The following is a 15,863-nucleotide window of genomic DNA, read 5'->3' as shown; positions in this document are numbered from 1 at the left end:
GATTTGCTTGCGTTTGCACAAAAAGTTCCAAGACAACATCCTCGAGCAAGACGATTCCTAAGCACCAAGACTTCTACGGCCCTGTTTCTCACCGGCGATATTGTTAGCTATGCATGCGAGTCCGAGACAGTAAAAGCGTTTATACCACCTCGCGAGGCCCTGCGACTTCCGTATTGCTCGAACACCTTTCACCAACGTTGTACTCAGCGCTTTAGACTAGCAGACCGTAAACCGGAAACATGGCGTCAAAGCAGATATCGACCTTTCGCAAGTGGATACTGTCGTCGCCGCCAGCAGAATGGGCTCTTAACCAGCTGCGCGAACTCCTCATAGGAGCCATCAAGCAGGGAAACGTCCCTCGACACGTTGCTTTCGTTATGGACGGTAACAGAAGATATGCTCGGAGCCACAGAATAGAGACCGTAGAAGGTCACAATCTGGGCTTCGAGGCTCTAGCAAGAGTGAGTGCCACCTCCCGCGAGTACTGGCCACGCTGACCCCGGGCAGATCCTCGAAGTATGCTACAAATCCGGTGTACATACAGTAACCATCTACGCCTTCAGCATCGAGAACTTTAAGCGGTCGAAGTACGAGGTTGATGCGCTGATGGATATGGCTAAGATCAAACTTACACAGCTGTCGCAGCATGGAGAGCTGCTGGACAGATACGGCGCGAGCATAAGGATATTGGGGCAGAGAAGTTTGATCAAGCCGGATGTTCTGGAGTCTATGGACCGAGCATGTAGCATGACTGCGCATAACGACAAAACAGTATTGAATGTTTGCTTCCCATACACGAGTCGGGACGAGATCACGACAGCCATGAGAAGGACGGTACAAGAGTACAGCAAGCCCGTGCCACAACCGCAGCCAGGGCACGAGAGACGGACGCCCTTCACCGAAGAAAGGATCAAGAATACATTAAGATCACAACACAGGCATGCGCATGACCCAGATGAACCTATGAGTTGCGTCGACCCTAGAGAAAATTCACCATCAGCGAGCTCAACATCATTAGCTTCCGAAGCATCAACACAATCAGACACCCCATCAGACCAACCGAACGAACCAGACCCAGACCAAGACGAAGCCGATGCCTCCTCAATGTCCTCCTCAACCACAACCCTCCACCCCGAAGTCCTCTCCTCTTCCTCCGCATCCTCCCCACCAACCTCCTACACCGGCTCACCAACATCAAAACCATTATCCTCACCCAGCACCTCGAAATCAGACGCACCCCAACACCAATACAAAAACCCAGAAGACATAACCTCCTCCACGGTAACATCCCACCTCTTCACGGCATCGGATCCACCACTCGACCTACTGATACGCACATCTGGTGTAGAGAGATTATCCGATTTCATGCTCTGGCAGTGTCATCAGGATACAAGGATCGTGTTCCTCGATGTACTGTGGCCTGAATTCGATCTGTGGCAGTTTCTGCCTGTGCTGTGGGAATGGCAATGGAGGGGGCGGAAGGAGGAAATGATGGGGTTGGGGAGTGGGGAGATCAAGGTGGATTGAATGGACAGCGTCCTAGACAGGACCAGAACAGAGGGTCCTAGAAAGATCTGAGCTTAGCATTTGTATCACACTTTTCCATGGCGTTCAAGCGGGAGCATGTTTGGATTGTATAGATCGAGCTATATTCAGCATTAGGCCTTGAGGCCTCGGCACGTTTGGAGTACTGTGGTATGGCAGGTCTGCAGGCATGTCTGGGGAAGCCCTAGGACAGGACACGGAGCACTACATATACTTCTCGGAATGAGATGTCTGATTCTTGCTCTACTGGGTTCTCGCCATCATGTGTTGAGCAGCTCCTGCCTTGCTTGCCTATGCTCGTGCTTCTGCAAACTACCGCTTCATCAGAGTATCCATCGCAAAGCCCGACAGGTCACAGAAACGTCTGCTGCTGCTACACCAATTGAAGCCCACGCAACGCAGTAGTTGTCTCTAGCCCCGGTATGGTCGTTCGATCGGTAGCAGCCTCTGCACACTGCCATTTGACTTCAGTGAGTTACTGACCACTGATTCGATACGTGCGTGTCCCAAGCGATATGAACAAGAGATTCTCTACTGGAACTAGCCTCTTCTCCCCTCACATGTAGTCAACTGCTTCGTGAGTATCACTCGACAATAGTGCATGACAGTACATCAAAAGAAGAAGAAGAAGAAGAAGAAAAGGTATTCATCCCTCAATCTCCATTTATTCATTCATATCCCCCAATAGAAGTGAAAAGTAAGCTATCTAGCTATGTATGTTCGAGCACAACATATCTACATAGCCTAGCCTGGCTATAGTATCTATAGCCAAAGGAAAAGTCGTCAGTTGGCTTCATTATCAATCAAAACACTCTTGTCAAAAATTCCCATCATCTTTCCGCATCGCCTCATCTCATTCCGTCCGCGTACTGGCGGATGGGCAGAACGCATCTACTGCCTTCCCCTACCCAACCAAGCAGCCCAAGTCGAAGACGCAGTCGACGTCTCTGTCTTGGTTACCGTTCCACCTACATTCGTGCATGGCTTGGTGACAGTTCCTCCTGGGACGGTAGAGGTGATCGTGCTGTAAACTGTAGATGTTCCGGCTGGGACAGTTGAGGTGACGGTCTCAGTGACTGTCGATCCTGGGCCGACGGAAGTGACGGTGGGACCTGGAACTGTGACTGTCGAGCCAGGACCGAATGAAGTGACGGTCTCAGTAAATGTCGAGCCAGGTCCAGCAAAGGTGACTGTCTCGGTGAAGGTTGTGCCTGGACCGACGGAAGTGACGGTAGGGCCAGGAACCGTTTCGGTGACTGTCGAGCCAGGACCAGCAGAGGTGACTGTCTCGGTGAAGGTTGTGCCTGGACCTGGAACTGTCGATACGACGGTGCTTGGGACGCATGCGCTGGTTTCGGTGCTTGTGATGGTCTGGACGTTTGTGATCGTTGTTGTGCCGCCTCCTGTGGTGATGGTGACCGGAGGAAGAGTCTCTGTTGATGGAGGTGGGCACGTGACCGGAGCTGGCTGTGATGGGCAGTCACTGGTCAAGGTCAGGGTGCTGGTCGATGGTGTACCGCCGCAAGGGATAGGTGTTCCGCTGTTGTCGAAGCATCCGGTGGGTGTTGGACATTCAGATGGGCCTGCGGTGATAGTCGTGACGCCTCCGCCACAAGGAATTGGTTGCCCTTGGTTGTCGAAGCAGCCGGTCGGTGTGGGACATGAAGACGGAGAACCTGGATGGGTGATGGTACTGCCTGGTGCTGTTGGGCAATCAGTCGGGCCGGCGGTAATAGTAGTGATGCCGCTTCCACAGTCCTTTGGTTGTCCCTGCTCGTCGAAACAGCCTGGTTGAGGTTTTGTCACCGTAGGTGCTGGAGCGCAGCTGGTGGTGCCTTCACCTGGGTTGACAGGCGTGCAAGAGCCAGGAGAAGTCACAGTGGTGATGCCACCAGATGGGCAGTCAGAGTTGCCAGGCACAGTGATGATGCTTGTGATCGTCCCTTGTGGTGGGCAAGTCGATGGACCGCCAGTGGGACCAACTGGTGTCGATCCAGTACCAGTGCCAGTCCAGTCACTCCAGCTGGTTGTGTCTCGTGGGAAGAGAGCAACGGGATTCGCATTCGCAAGCAAACTATTGAATATCAGTACAAAAGCCTATGCCAGGTCCTGTTGTCGTACCTCAAGCCTGAGCTTGCAAGCAAGATGTGATTGAAGCTGGAATGCATGGTTCTTCGAGGCGTTCTGCTGAAAGTTGGTAGTGTAGTAACGAATGACTTGTTCAGTACAAAAGTGCCTTGACTGACTTCACTTTTCGAGCCAGACTTCCTCGAAATATATACCTTCCAGAGACCTACCTCTGCAGATCTGTTGCCATGTTCAGACCGATGCACAAACAACAACATCGTGGTCACTGTTCCTGAGCTTGAGCTGCAACACGATATGTTGTGTGCCAGGATCATAGCTAGGATCGAGATCAAAAAGCGCCTAGCGAAGCTGCAGCTGTGAGACTCAAGCTATGAGCTTTGCAATACAGCCAATGTACTTACTGAGGGCAAAGAAATTGAGTGCAAGCGTTGGCCATTGTGCCGATGATCTCCACTATCTCCTGCAGGAACGACCTACCTCTGGCTTCTATATTGAGACAGCCCTGTTGAATAGCCAGGTGTGTGCCATGGTTGTGAGCTCATGCAGTGTTACAAGTTATGGTACTTGCGCTGGGGTTGAGCACATGATCCATAGGACAACAGATGCAGGTGGAAAAAAGTGCGAATCAGTTCATTGTTTGGTCCAGCCTCTCTCGTAGTGTGTGAGTGACAGATATTTCGCTGTAGCAGTATGCGAATGCATCGGTGAGCAGTCTCGGTGGATGTGGGTAGTATCACTACAGCCCTGAGAGCTGTTTTCGATGCTGTGTCGAAAGTGTGGTAAAAGGCGGTTTGCGAAGAGCTGCCATGACCGCTTGTCCCCACGAAGTACCAGTTTGCTTGGCGCTTTGATATTCAAGCTAGTCTGTCTACGGGTGAATGCTTCGCTTTTCTCATTTGATGCTTTTGTCCTAAACATTAATCTCTCGTCAGAAGTCCAAATCCAAAGCATTCAAGCATTTCGAGCCTCGTGTTCCGCTGTACGCCTAACAGTGTCCACGCAGGTACCTTGACCATGTCTCACCTGGAAACGCAAAGGCTGAGCGCAATCTGACAGCCTCTTTTCGTGCATACGTGCCAACATGGAAAAGTTATGGTAGCGAGGAAAATCTGTGCAGCTGTCCGAGACCTGTACCACTCGGAACAACACAGGCTGAACAGAGGCGATATGGTACCTGGCCGTTTCCCACGATTCTGGATCAACAAAACTTGTCTCCGGTGTCCCATCTTCGTCTCCCGGCCGCGGAGCATAGACCTTCCATCATCTTGTGTATGGCCTTGTGGTTTTCGCGAAGTTGAGATGAAATTTGGTTGTCGACTGGATAGTCTGTGCGGAGGTCGTGGGACCCTTGTCCACAGTGGGCCATTCGTCTCTTTTTGACGTCCGTACTCGAGACTTCTCTATGAACGTGGCCGCCAAGAGTTCGTTGAGCTGTCAGACACATGCGTGGTCGGTGGATGGCCGCAAAGCGACAGCTGACACAACCAGCATTGCAACTACAGCAACTCTCTGCGGGAACGGACACAGGGACCTCAAAATACATGCAGATTGCTTCCTAGGTGATGGAAACCACTGTTAATCGGAAGTATCAAATTCCAGTGACGGCGCCCTCCCCAGCGAGGGAACCGGCACCTCTAAATCGTGTAACGATAGTGTGGATGTCGATGACCCAGTCGACTCTGATCTTCGCTCAGCCTGTGATCTCTTTCGCCCCGATCTCGCTTCCCATTCTCCCATTTGTTGTACATAATCCCAAGTGAGACAGTCACAATTGCCAAAACTAATGCACCTAAGTTGATGGAGTGCCCCAGCACATAATCTGGTCTGTCCCCAGGTCAGTAACTTGCTAGTCTGGTCGACACCATCTGCAAACTTACGCGTCTTTCGAGAGGTATGTGAAAGTAGCCACAAATGCCGCCTAGCAGAAGTCAGCATACTAGTTCCAGAATCGTTAAAGCTGGGGATCGTGAACTTACACAATTTGCGAAAGCAACTTGGAAACCACTTCCAGTAGCTCTGACATAATGAGGTGACAAGTTGTTCGAAAGCCATGCCATCACAGCAGGCGAGCAGATGAACACACCACATGCAACGAAGAATGTACCACCATAGCGTACTCCAGCAGAATGGCTTGCGAGGAGCATGATGTACCCAATCATAGCCACCGATGAGCCAAGGATCATGACAGGACCTCGCATCTTGAGCTTGTCCGAGTAGAATGTTGAGAGGAGAACACAGAGGAACGAGCAAAAGTTGGGTGGTACTGACAGCAGTTGTGTGTTCGTAGCAGTGAAGCCAAGGGATTTGATGATCGTCGGCAGGAACAACGAAAAGCTGTACAATGGGATCAGCACGAAGAACCAGGCCAGCGATGTCATCCACAAGTTGGGAGAGGCAAACGCCATTCGGACCCAGTGCCAGTCGAACTTCTCTCTTTCGATATCTTCTTCTGCTGTTGCCCCGTGGAAATCTTGTTTGAGGTGAGCCATGGTGATCTTTTTCTCCTCGCTTGTGAGGAACTTGGCGTGTCCCGGGTTGTGTGGCATGAAGAAAAGGCAGACGATGCCGTAGACAGTAGTGATAGCGCCTTCGATGAAGAAAATCCTGGCAAGATCAGTACCACTATTCGAGCATTGGTGAAGGAGATTTACCAAGGCCATCTATCATAGCCGCCACTCTTGATTTGTGAGAGACCTGAGGCAAGCAAGCCTCCGAAAGCGCCCGATAGAGGTGCAGCACAATAGAAGAGGCCTATCCTCCATGCCATCTTGTGGCGCGGGTAGAACCTGGCCTCTGTTAGCAGGTTCCGGACATTCTAAGAGCGTCTGTTCTCACATTGCCAGGTATACAATAATGCCCGGGAGCAGACCGCCTTCGAAGAGCCCGAGGAAGCAGCGTGCTACAACAAGACCTGCGAAAGATTTTGTGAAGCCCATGAAAGTGCTAACCAATCCCCAACAGATGATCAGAAAGGGCAGATAATAGCCCGCGTGGAAATGCTTGATGACCCAGCTACATTTCCGGTCAGTGCATGTATACAATGAAGAAGGACAATCACGTACTTGGAGGGGACATCAATAAGGATATACGGCACGTAGAAGACAACTGCGACTGTGAGCAGGGTGTCTGATCGATGCTGCTACACATACCCAGAGAAATGTTGAACATGTTGCCACGAAGGTTCAGGTCCTCGGTCAAACCATCGATTCGAGCATTGCCAATATTGGACCTGTCGATGAATGCGCATAACCAGATGCCGAAGAGCCAAGGGAGGATGTGATCTAGAAGGTAGTCAGTACAGCGTCATGGCGAAGCAATGCAGGAACTTCTGACAATCACACTTGCGAAGAATTCGATCCTCAAGCTTGGGATCAACCTCGAGAATGTGGTCGACCTCTTTCAACTCGTCGGAATCAGCATTCTCCTTATGTGAAGCTTCTCTGTCGATAGCCCTTTCTGGCAGCTTGAAGTCCGGCATGATAAGAGATCAATCTAGTATGAATGGTCGTTTGGACAGAACTGACGAAGTGGTGTAAGCAACGATATTTGTGTCGCGCGAAGGGTCTCGAAAGCATGATATCAGTCTTCAGCATTGGCATGGGTCATGGACAGAACACCCTGGCCAAGGGATCTTGCTTGAAGACGGTCAAAGACACGACGCCGGCAATGATACCGAACCATCTATGCAAAATATACTGCTGATGGGCCAAATGCGCGCGGTGGCGCCTGGAAAGCGGAAAGCTGCCAATGGGAGAGTGGGCAGGTGGCCAACCGGCTCCAGGAGTGCGGAGATGGCGTGGGATCGTCAGCACATGTCTCGATTTGAGTTTAACGTGGCTCTCTGGAGCTGGTGCTTGAGGACGCTTAGACATCGGAGTTCTTTCAATGGACGTATAATCGACCGCTCCGTCATTATGTGCTAGTGGACGGTTTCATTTGGGCATTAACAGGACGAGACATTTATCTGTGTATTCGAGAGCCGGTACAGCCTGTCAGAGATTGAATTTCGAACCCCCAAATCAAAGACGTTGCAGTCGTGCCAGTCGTGAGCTACAGTAGACGAACAGCTTGGTTTTCTATCGGTAATAAAACAGATAAGCACCGCTAAGAACTGAAGCCTCGCAAAGCGTGCTTGGCTGACGCGCTTCCTTCACCGTGAAGGCGGCAAGGGCGGCCCGACTGACGATAGCGTGTAAAACTCAAAATTATGCAGCCAGTCGTTCCTGAAGCACTGCAATTGATAATTTTGGATCTCATGTTCCTAACCATGTCATGGCTTCAGGGAGAAAGTCAGTGACACCACTACTTAAGCATCTACCACATGCAGCTTCCTAGGAGCGTCCGTGCTGCCGGCGGTATATTGCTGTGGCACGCATGTGTAGCATCAGCATTTGAGGTCTCAAGTCGGTTATCTGACCTGGACAGCGCCTTGCGCGACTAAACATTCCCTGCGATGACTCAAGAGCATGCTAGCTGGTGGGCGTACATGCCGTATTTCCATAGGATTAAAGGACGAATTCATGCGGCACGCGTAGGGAATGAGCACTCCCATGATCACAGCTTCTTCAGTCGTTGGAGGGTTCATCACGAATTCATCGGAACGAGCAATGAGCCCTGCCACCACGGTCCTGACTACAGCACGGCTTAAAAGCGAAAGTCATCGCCCTTAATTCATCTCAACGCGCTCTGATAAAGGGTACCCTATTCATCGAGATTGAGGAACCCTCTATGCTTTTTGGCGTAAGAGTTGGAACAAAACCACGTTAATTTGAAGCACATTGATGGCGCGTGTAAGACAACTAACGATTTCAAGACTCTACAGCAGCTAGGCATCTAAGCACTTTCCATAAAAGGTTCGAGCTGTGTTGTGGAAGGAAGCACCCGAAGTCCATAAACACCAAGTCCTTCCCAGCTGCTACTTATGCCCGCCTTATCTCCTACTGCTTGACCTCTTCACCATCCCAACCTGTCAGGTTAACAACCTCAGGGGTCCCGCCAGGAGCTCTACAGATGACCCAAACAACCTATCGCTGATGTTAACCAAGGACTACGTCCCGACCTACTCACATACCTCTTCATCTCCATTATTGACCTCCTGGTGCTCCCTTCCCTTCGGAATCAAAGCCCAATCTCCAGCCTTGAGCTCATCCACCTGCCTGCCATGATCCGACACAACAGCACCTACACCCGAAACAGCATACACTATTGTATCCTGTGAGCCATGATGATGGACAGCTGAGGAAGAATGAGGTTGAGCCCGCATCAAGGTCCCCACTATCTGCTGTGAAGGGCTGACGTTGACGATGGCTGATTGTCTGATCATGCCTTTCTAGATCTCAATTCAGCCTGAGGCTGTCAAGCCATACTGCTTGACTTACGGTCTGTCCGTGGCCCGTTTGGACATCTTGTGCTTTTGTTACCTTGACTGGCTCTGGTGTGCTCATCTTGATTTTGGTTGCGGATAGAGGACTAGTTGTGCTCTTACCGTTCCGACCTAGTAGTGTCGTTGCAGTTCAAGTAGGAGCAATATGATGCTTCCCGTTCAGCCTTCTCGCATTGCTTGCGTGAAACTAGCACTGACGTATGTCAGAGAACGTTAATGGGTGGACCGCGCGTGCGGAGGAGCTGCACAGATGAGCAAGTTGGAGAGGCGAACTGGCACGATTTCATGGACAGCAGAAAACTGCCAGGCGGTTCAAGCGAGTTCATGAGCAGCATGCTGTATGCCACAAGTAATGCGACAACATCCATAATGTGCAAGCGAAGCAGAAGGCTATCGCTCACCCCTTCTATGAACTTTCAAGGACAACTTCCATGAGACAGCGAGCCTCCTTCAGGAATGACTTCCTATTCGTATGCAATACCCGCTGAAGACATGTCTATCCATGCCATCTGCTCTAACCAAACGCCAGATGTGCAACACGTACCGTCATCTAGGTCATCAATTTCAATGTGCTTTTTGGGGGAATATGAATTAGACGTAAAATGGTGTACCGCATTACACTTGACCCATCGACACCATCTTCTTTCTCAGGTAGCCCTTGTATTCACCAATGGAACCTTCCCATCTGGTGATGGTCTTGTTCTCGCAGACCATGATTTCTTTAGCAATCTTGTCGAGCAATCTAGTCATATATTAGCTAAGTTACGGTTTGAGGATTAACAATGCACTTACCTGAAATCGTGAGATACCACAACCACACCACCGGAGAAGGCGTTGATCGCATCAGCCAGGGAGTCGATGGTTGGAATATCGAGACCGTTTGTAGGCTCGTCGAGCAGCAACATATTCGGGCTTTCGATGGCGAGCAATGCAAAGACGACACGACTACGCTGGCCTTCGGAGAGTGTGCCCATCAGTGCAGTTTGTGATTCACCTGAGAGACCATATCTGCCGAGCTGTTGTCGCCAGTATTGATAGTCTTGCGACTTCTCGGGGTACTTGTCCCGGACGAAGTCGAGGGATGATTTGGTCAGGTCGAGTTGATCAGCCGAGTGCTGAGAATACATGCCCATCTTCAAATGGGTATGTCTGCTAACGACACCAGAGTTGGGCGAGAGCTTGCCAGTCATGAGCTTGAGTAGAGTTGATTTGCCAACACCGTTGGGACCAACGAGCGCGGTTCGGCTGTCCATGTCGACACCAAAATCGAGATTTTCGTAAAGTGTATCACCCTTGTTGCCAGAGTAGCTGAATGTTACATCGTCGAACGATAGAACTGGTGGTGGCAACTTCTCGACGTCTGCAAATCGGAAAGTGAACACTCGATCTTGGTGGACGGGTTGAATGAAGCCGTCGGCTTCCATTTTGTCGAGAATCTTTTGTCTGGATTTAGCTTGCTTGACCAAATTGGCGTATGTACCGGCGGAAGCAATGAACTTCTTGATGTGAGCGATCTCATCTTGCTGTTTGACATAGGCCTTTTGCTGATTGATTTCCTGCTCTGATCGTGTCTTGGTGTAGGAGTCGTAGTTACCGCCATAGTACATGAGTTGCTTCTCTCTCATATCGATCATAGTTGTGCAGACACCGTTCAGAAAGTCCATGGAGTGTGAGACGAGGATCAACGTCTTATCCCATTTCTTGAGGTATTCTTCCAGCCATACGCAAGCTTCAAGATCAAGATGGGCAGTTGGGTCGTCGAGCAACAACAAGGAGGGTTTGATGAACAGCGCCTTCGCAAGCGCGACTCGCATCCGCCACCCACCAGACATGTCTTTTGTCTTCTTATTGATCGTCTTCTTGTTGAAGCCTAGACCCGTCAAGATCAAAGAGGCTCGAGTCTCGAAAGTGCTTGGATCCATCGCTTCGGATCGTTCATAGATGTCCATAAGTTGCGCGGACTCTGGGCCGTCCTCTTCTAATATCTTCTCGGCAAGGTCATCCAATCTCTGAACTTCTTTCTGTGCTTCGTGCACCACCCACTCTAGGGCACCTCGGTCGGTTGGGGGAGCGCCTTCGTTCAGCAGATAGATATCGACATGATCGGGAAAAGGATATTCTCGCTTATCGATTGCCTTGAGTAATGTAGATTTGCCGCAGCCGTTCTCGCCAAGCAGACCGTATCGTCGGCCGAAGTTAACCTCGAGTGTGGAATCTGTGATCAAGACTCTTCCGTGGAACACCAGTGAGGCGGAAGTGATTTTGACGTCCTTGCTGGCCTCCATCGATGCCAGTACACCAGTGGTGACTCTGTCTGACAGACCAAACTTATCCATTTGATCCTCCAGCTTTTTGACCTTCTCCATCTTCTCGGCAGCGGCTGCATGGTCCTCCTCGTCAGCATCAACCATAGAGGGGCCGTCATCGCCATTCACAGAAGAGTTTTCGCTGTTGGCTTGTGAGGCGGCGACCGAGGACAACTTGGAGGCGGCGGTTTGTGGTTTGTCTCCCTTCGCTGCTGCCTTCTCAGCCTTCTTGGCCATCCGGGCCGCCTTCGATGCTGTGACAGGCATATTGAGATATGGGTCTGGGTATCGATAGAGCAGAAAGTTTGTCGTGTGGAAAAGAAATTTGGATCGACCAGCGATGGAGGGGCAGTCGAGACTCTTATCGATTAGAAGCGCGCCAGCAACTTGGGCTCACGGTGTCGAACCAAGAGTCTGTCTTGTGTTCCTAGATGTTCTGCGTCGGTCAACAGTTAAGCAGACGACGAGGAAAGTGTTATGTGAGAGAACGAGAACAAAGGAATGTTGTGGCCAGCACGTAGAAACAAACGAATGAAATTTCTACCGCTTATGTCATTGGCTCAGGCACCACGACAGCCAAGCCCATGTGATTTGGTAGATAAAAGTAGTGCTCCGAAATGTAACTTTCTTGCACATTGCTGCTGCTGGGGGTGGCACTTCCGCGACTTGAACTACGCTTTCCTCCCGCTGTACTATGCATCTATAGGGAAATCAAGATACAAACAGCATATCGCGATACTGTGGTTTCAACCAATTGCATAACCAAGAGAAATAAAACCCGCCTACTATCTGTATGGGTTCATAATTATTGACGGACTCCTCTGATTGCAACTATGCCCTTGCATCTACTTGCTCTCTTTGGCCACCTGCACAAGGTTCTTGTAATACTCTCCGATATCCTTCGCACCCTCTAGCGTGAAGTCCCTACGCTTGCCCTCGAAGATGATGTACGGGACTGCATCTGTGTTGCCTTTCTGTTCTCGAATGGCCATCTTTGTGTCCATCATGCCTTCGTTGCGATCCTCGATGAAGGCTTTCGCTTCGTTCTCGGGAATCCCAGCGTCAGCCGTTGCCTTGAGTAAGGTCTCATCGCTGGATGGATGCTTCTCATTCTCAAAGTATTGCGAGTATAGAGCTGGATGTGTCAGTGTTTGCGATGATCTCCCAACAAACAGCCATACAGTTGATAAGCTTGTCAGCAGTCTCCGGACCCTTTCCTTCCTGGAAATGCTGAATGAGACGGTGGCTATCCAGCGTTGAAGCCACAGTCCCATGGAATTTGAATTGAATGCCAACGCCGGTCCCATAAGCCGACATCAAGGTCTCATACATTCTCATCTTCTCTTCGGAATCGCCGTAACGAGACTTACGGTACCATTCATATTTGTCCTCACCTTCCTTGCTTGCTTCGGGATACAGCTGGAATGGCAGATACTTTACCTTAAAGTTGACATCTTTGGCGTGCTCCGAAGCACGGAATTGCCTCAGGGCTGCGGTTTCGAGTTGTTAGTTACTGCAGTACTATGCGCGACGCCCGTCGAGCGCCCTTGAGCATCGAAGGATGTCAAGCACAGCCTACCTTCGTCCAATCTCTAATCAGAAGCGTCTTGTCTTAGCTTTCATCATTGTGGCTCTTCCAATGTCTGGGATATGCAATACAAGCCTACCTTCTTAGCCAAATAAGTCCATGCTAGCGACGAGCCAGTCAGCCACGAAAACAGATTTCATACGAGACCAGTCATTGAAGCTTACGACATATCGTATCCAGAGTGAAAGAGATCTGACTCTCGTATGATGTCATTCCTGCTCGCTCAAGGTCGTTGCACTTGTTTCTTGCGTGGGATTCAGGCGAAGCAAGGATCTCGGTGGCACGATTCGTTGCTAGGATGAGGAGCTTGCTCTGGGGTGCAGCAACGTTGACCAAGCGACAACAGACCACGTTCTGGTCAGCTGTGGAATGTCTTAGAAAGTTGATTCTGACAGGCCGTCCGGCGTCGGCATTGCACAAATGACAACTGCACGTCGAGAACAAAAGGCGTGGACATGTGTTGCGGTGCACAAGGCCAGCCCTCCCAAGCCATTCGAGCGATGCGGAGAGGCTCTGAGCAACCCCGATGACCTCAAGTCCGACAAGCAAACTGTAAGCTCTGTCGTGCGCAATGATCTTTGCTTGTTCTCTACGGCTTGTATGGTCAGCAAATGTGGAAGACGCTCTCCTTGGAACCCGATCGACAAAATTGCATGTTTGGGAATTTCAGTCTACAGTCTGCAAGCATACGAAGTCAAGATGCTGACAGCTGAGGTGGTTGGTCGGACAATCGTCGAGGTGACCGGCCAAGTGGACCGAAGAACTTTCAGCACCAGGAAGCTTGGCCAGGACGACCATCGATCCATCCCCTTTTGGGTGCATGCTGGCGCGTTTCAGGCACAACCGCTCCTCCACCTCTGGAACTCCTTGCTCATTGGCTGTCATCCGTTTCACCACACAATATTCTTTCCGTGACCGCTGTAAGAATCTCTCGTTCAGGGAACATCTGCAGGGTGCCTTGACTTGAGCTCCATTGAGAGCACAAGCGCAAAGGCGAGTTAGTGGACTGCTTCGTGATATGGAGCTGCGGCAATGCTTGAATATGCAATCGATCCTTTGAAGCTGTCTCGATTTTCATCTGACTCCTTGTTTACACGAGGGTGGTGTCCACCTCGGACTTGACGCTACTTCCTGTAAGCAGAAAGATCCGTCACTTGCGCTGACTCCCCTGCCAGGATGGACAAGTCATACCGGATTCAGAGCTTGTGTTTGGTTGTGGTGCAACCTCATGAGCAGTATCACAAACAGGTAGGTGAGCGGTATATAGCCAGCTGTTTTTCCAACCTCCCCCTTCTTCCTCTACACCCCTACAACCTTCAGGCACATCTTCGATTATCGTTACCTGAGCACATTCGCTTCCGGCTCTACAAATACTAGAGCATTACCACTCGCTTCAAACACTCTTGCAGCTACACGCGTTCGGTCCTCTCAAAGAAGCCCGCAATCGCACTTGAGCCATCACCATGAGATCTACTCTTCTCTTCGCCGCCACTTTGAGCGTAGCTGCCGCTGCCCCACAATGGGATGCCTGGAACGGTCAAGGCCAGCACTCCAATGATGGGAACAGAGGCAACGGAGGCAACGGCGGAAACCACTGGGGTGGTGAGAATGGCCAGCAACAAAAAAACGACGGCGGAGACTCCTCCTGGGGGAACTGGGGCAACAATGGCCCATCAAAGCCAAACGATGGCGGATGGGGCACTTGGTCGACTACCCCCATCTCGATCCCATTGACGAGCACAACACCTCATGCACCGCCTAAAACAACTACTACAACACCTGTTAAGGAGACTACCAGCACGCCTACCACTCAGTGGTCCGTCTGGACGACGAGCACGACGCCGGTTGTCACCACTACAACCACTACACCTGTCAAAGAGACCACCTCCTCGACTACGCCAGTGATTGTCACAAGCTCATCGAAGAGCTGGGGGCCATGGAGCTCTTCCACTGTCCCTCCTCCACCACCGAAGGAGACCACAACTCCTCAGCCACCAGTTCCATCATCAAGTTCGAGCTGGCAAGTCTGGACCACTTCTAGTGTTCCCCCACCATCCAGCTCGTCGCCTCCTCCACCACCGCCACCACCGCCAGTCCCAGAGACCTCGAGCTGGCAGGTTTGGACCACTTCCAGCGTTCCAGTCCCATCTAGTTCATCGCCGCCACCTCCGCCACCAGTCGTTCCCAGCTCATCCCCTCCTCCACCACCTGTTGTCCCCAGCTCATCTTGGTCGGCGTGGACTAGCCCACCAGCGCCTGAGACACCTACTCCGAGCCCCCCGGCACCACCTGTCACAGCACCACCACCAGCGGCACCACCAGTCACCCCAACAGTTACTCCTACACCGGTCGCACCAACTACAAGCACTAGCGCTGTACCATCTAACCCAGTTGCAACCTTCACTGCTGCTGCCGCACCACACGCCAACTACGACTCCTCGATCTTCGCAGGTGTCGCATTCATCCTTGCTGCCGTGGCACTATGAACCTAGCCACCGGCCTCGGCGGACATCTGTCTCGCAAACCTGGCATAATTTCTGCCAGTCTCTTTTTGTCTGTTTGAACACTGCACGAATAGGAACAAGGTACCAACATCATTTCGGATTGGGAAGGGTAACCTTAATGATTTGATGGAACTGGATATAGAGAGGCTTTCTCATTTTCTTACACTCTTTTGATGACTATTATGATATACCCACGGGCTCAGCGCCGAAAAGCACAGCTCACGAGATGAGCGAAGGTCGGCTTGCAACATCGCAGGATGCTTATGAGAGCATACTTGACGATGAATACACAATGTGAAATTAGATATACACTATATGAATGTATACCTTACCTGAATCTACCGCATGTTCCTCTGATTTTCGCCATAGTATTGTCGGTCGTTGAACTTCATCCAGATTTGGCAATTCTAAAAGTCTTCTTCCGCCATGTTTGACTCTGATGGCCGGCG

At 51.0% G+C, this 15,863-nt stretch overlaps 7 protein-coding genes across 7 annotated transcripts; 2 read left to right on the top strand and 5 right to left on the bottom strand.

The window, feature by feature from the left end:
- Positions 1-239: 239 nt before the first annotated feature.
- Positions 240-1,527, top strand: RER2 (cis-prenyltransferase; the record flags this gene model as incomplete). The annotated part of the gene is made up of 2 exons (XM_064872109.1): positions 240-461; positions 508-1,527. The coding sequence occupies 2 exons, from the start codon at positions 240-242 to the stop codon at positions 1,525-1,527; spliced, it is 1,242 nt and encodes a 413-aa protein (XP_064732489.1).
- Positions 1,528-2,436: 909 nt separating this feature from the next.
- Positions 2,437-3,713, bottom strand: PMZ80_003679 (uncharacterized protein; the record flags this gene model as incomplete). The annotated part of the gene is made up of 2 exons (XM_064872108.1): positions 2,437-3,619; positions 3,667-3,713. 2 exons carry the CDS (start codon positions 3,711-3,713, stop codon positions 2,437-2,439), a joined length of 1,230 nt encoding a protein of 409 aa, XP_064732488.1.
- Positions 3,714-5,267: 1,554 nt separating this feature from the next.
- On the bottom strand, positions 5,268-7,111 carry PMZ80_003678 (uncharacterized protein; the record flags this gene model as incomplete). The annotated part of the gene is made up of 8 exons (XM_064872107.1): positions 5,268-5,457; positions 5,511-5,551; positions 5,610-6,237; positions 6,285-6,419; positions 6,469-6,645; positions 6,696-6,738; positions 6,783-6,914; positions 6,967-7,111. 8 exons carry the CDS (start codon positions 7,109-7,111, stop codon positions 5,268-5,270), a joined length of 1,491 nt encoding a protein of 496 aa, XP_064732487.1.
- A 1,459-nt stretch (positions 7,112-8,570) lies between these two features.
- Positions 8,571-9,077, bottom strand: PMZ80_003677 (uncharacterized protein; the record flags this gene model as incomplete). Its single annotated transcript, XM_064872106.1, has 3 exons — positions 8,571-8,657; positions 8,705-8,962; positions 9,012-9,077. The coding sequence occupies 3 exons, from the start codon at positions 9,075-9,077 to the stop codon at positions 8,571-8,573; spliced, it is 411 nt and encodes a 136-aa protein (XP_064732486.1).
- A 554-nt stretch (positions 9,078-9,631) lies between these two features.
- ARB1 (ABC transporter ATP-binding protein arb1) lies at positions 9,632-11,589 on the bottom strand (the record flags this gene model as incomplete). The annotated part of the gene is made up of 2 exons (XM_064872105.1): positions 9,632-9,758; positions 9,809-11,589. 2 exons carry the CDS (start codon positions 11,587-11,589, stop codon positions 9,632-9,634), a joined length of 1,908 nt encoding a protein of 635 aa, XP_064732485.1.
- Positions 11,590-12,167: 578 nt separating this feature from the next.
- PMZ80_003675 (uncharacterized protein) lies at positions 12,168-12,660 on the bottom strand (the record flags this gene model as incomplete). The annotated part of the gene is made up of 2 exons (XM_064872104.1): positions 12,168-12,457; positions 12,504-12,660. 2 exons carry the CDS (start codon positions 12,658-12,660, stop codon positions 12,168-12,170), a joined length of 447 nt encoding a protein of 148 aa, XP_064732484.1.
- Positions 12,661-14,373: 1,713 nt separating this feature from the next.
- PMZ80_003674 (uncharacterized protein) lies at positions 14,374-15,396 on the top strand (the record flags this gene model as incomplete). Its single annotated transcript, XM_064872103.1, has 1 exon — positions 14,374-15,396. One exon carries the CDS (start codon positions 14,374-14,376, stop codon positions 15,394-15,396), a length of 1,023 nt encoding a protein of 340 aa, XP_064732483.1.
- Positions 15,397-15,863: the final 467 nt, after the last annotated feature.

This window comes from Knufia obscura (assembly GCF_036327395.1).
Source record: "Knufia obscura strain CCFEE 5817 isolate CBS 148926 chromosome Unknown scaffold_3, whole genome shotgun sequence".
Classification (NCBI taxonomy): domain Eukaryota; kingdom Fungi; phylum Ascomycota; class Eurotiomycetes; order Chaetothyriales; family Trichomeriaceae; genus Knufia; species Knufia obscura.
Note: the sequence above shows the minus strand (reverse complement) of the source record. Positions and strands in the feature narration are given on the sequence as shown.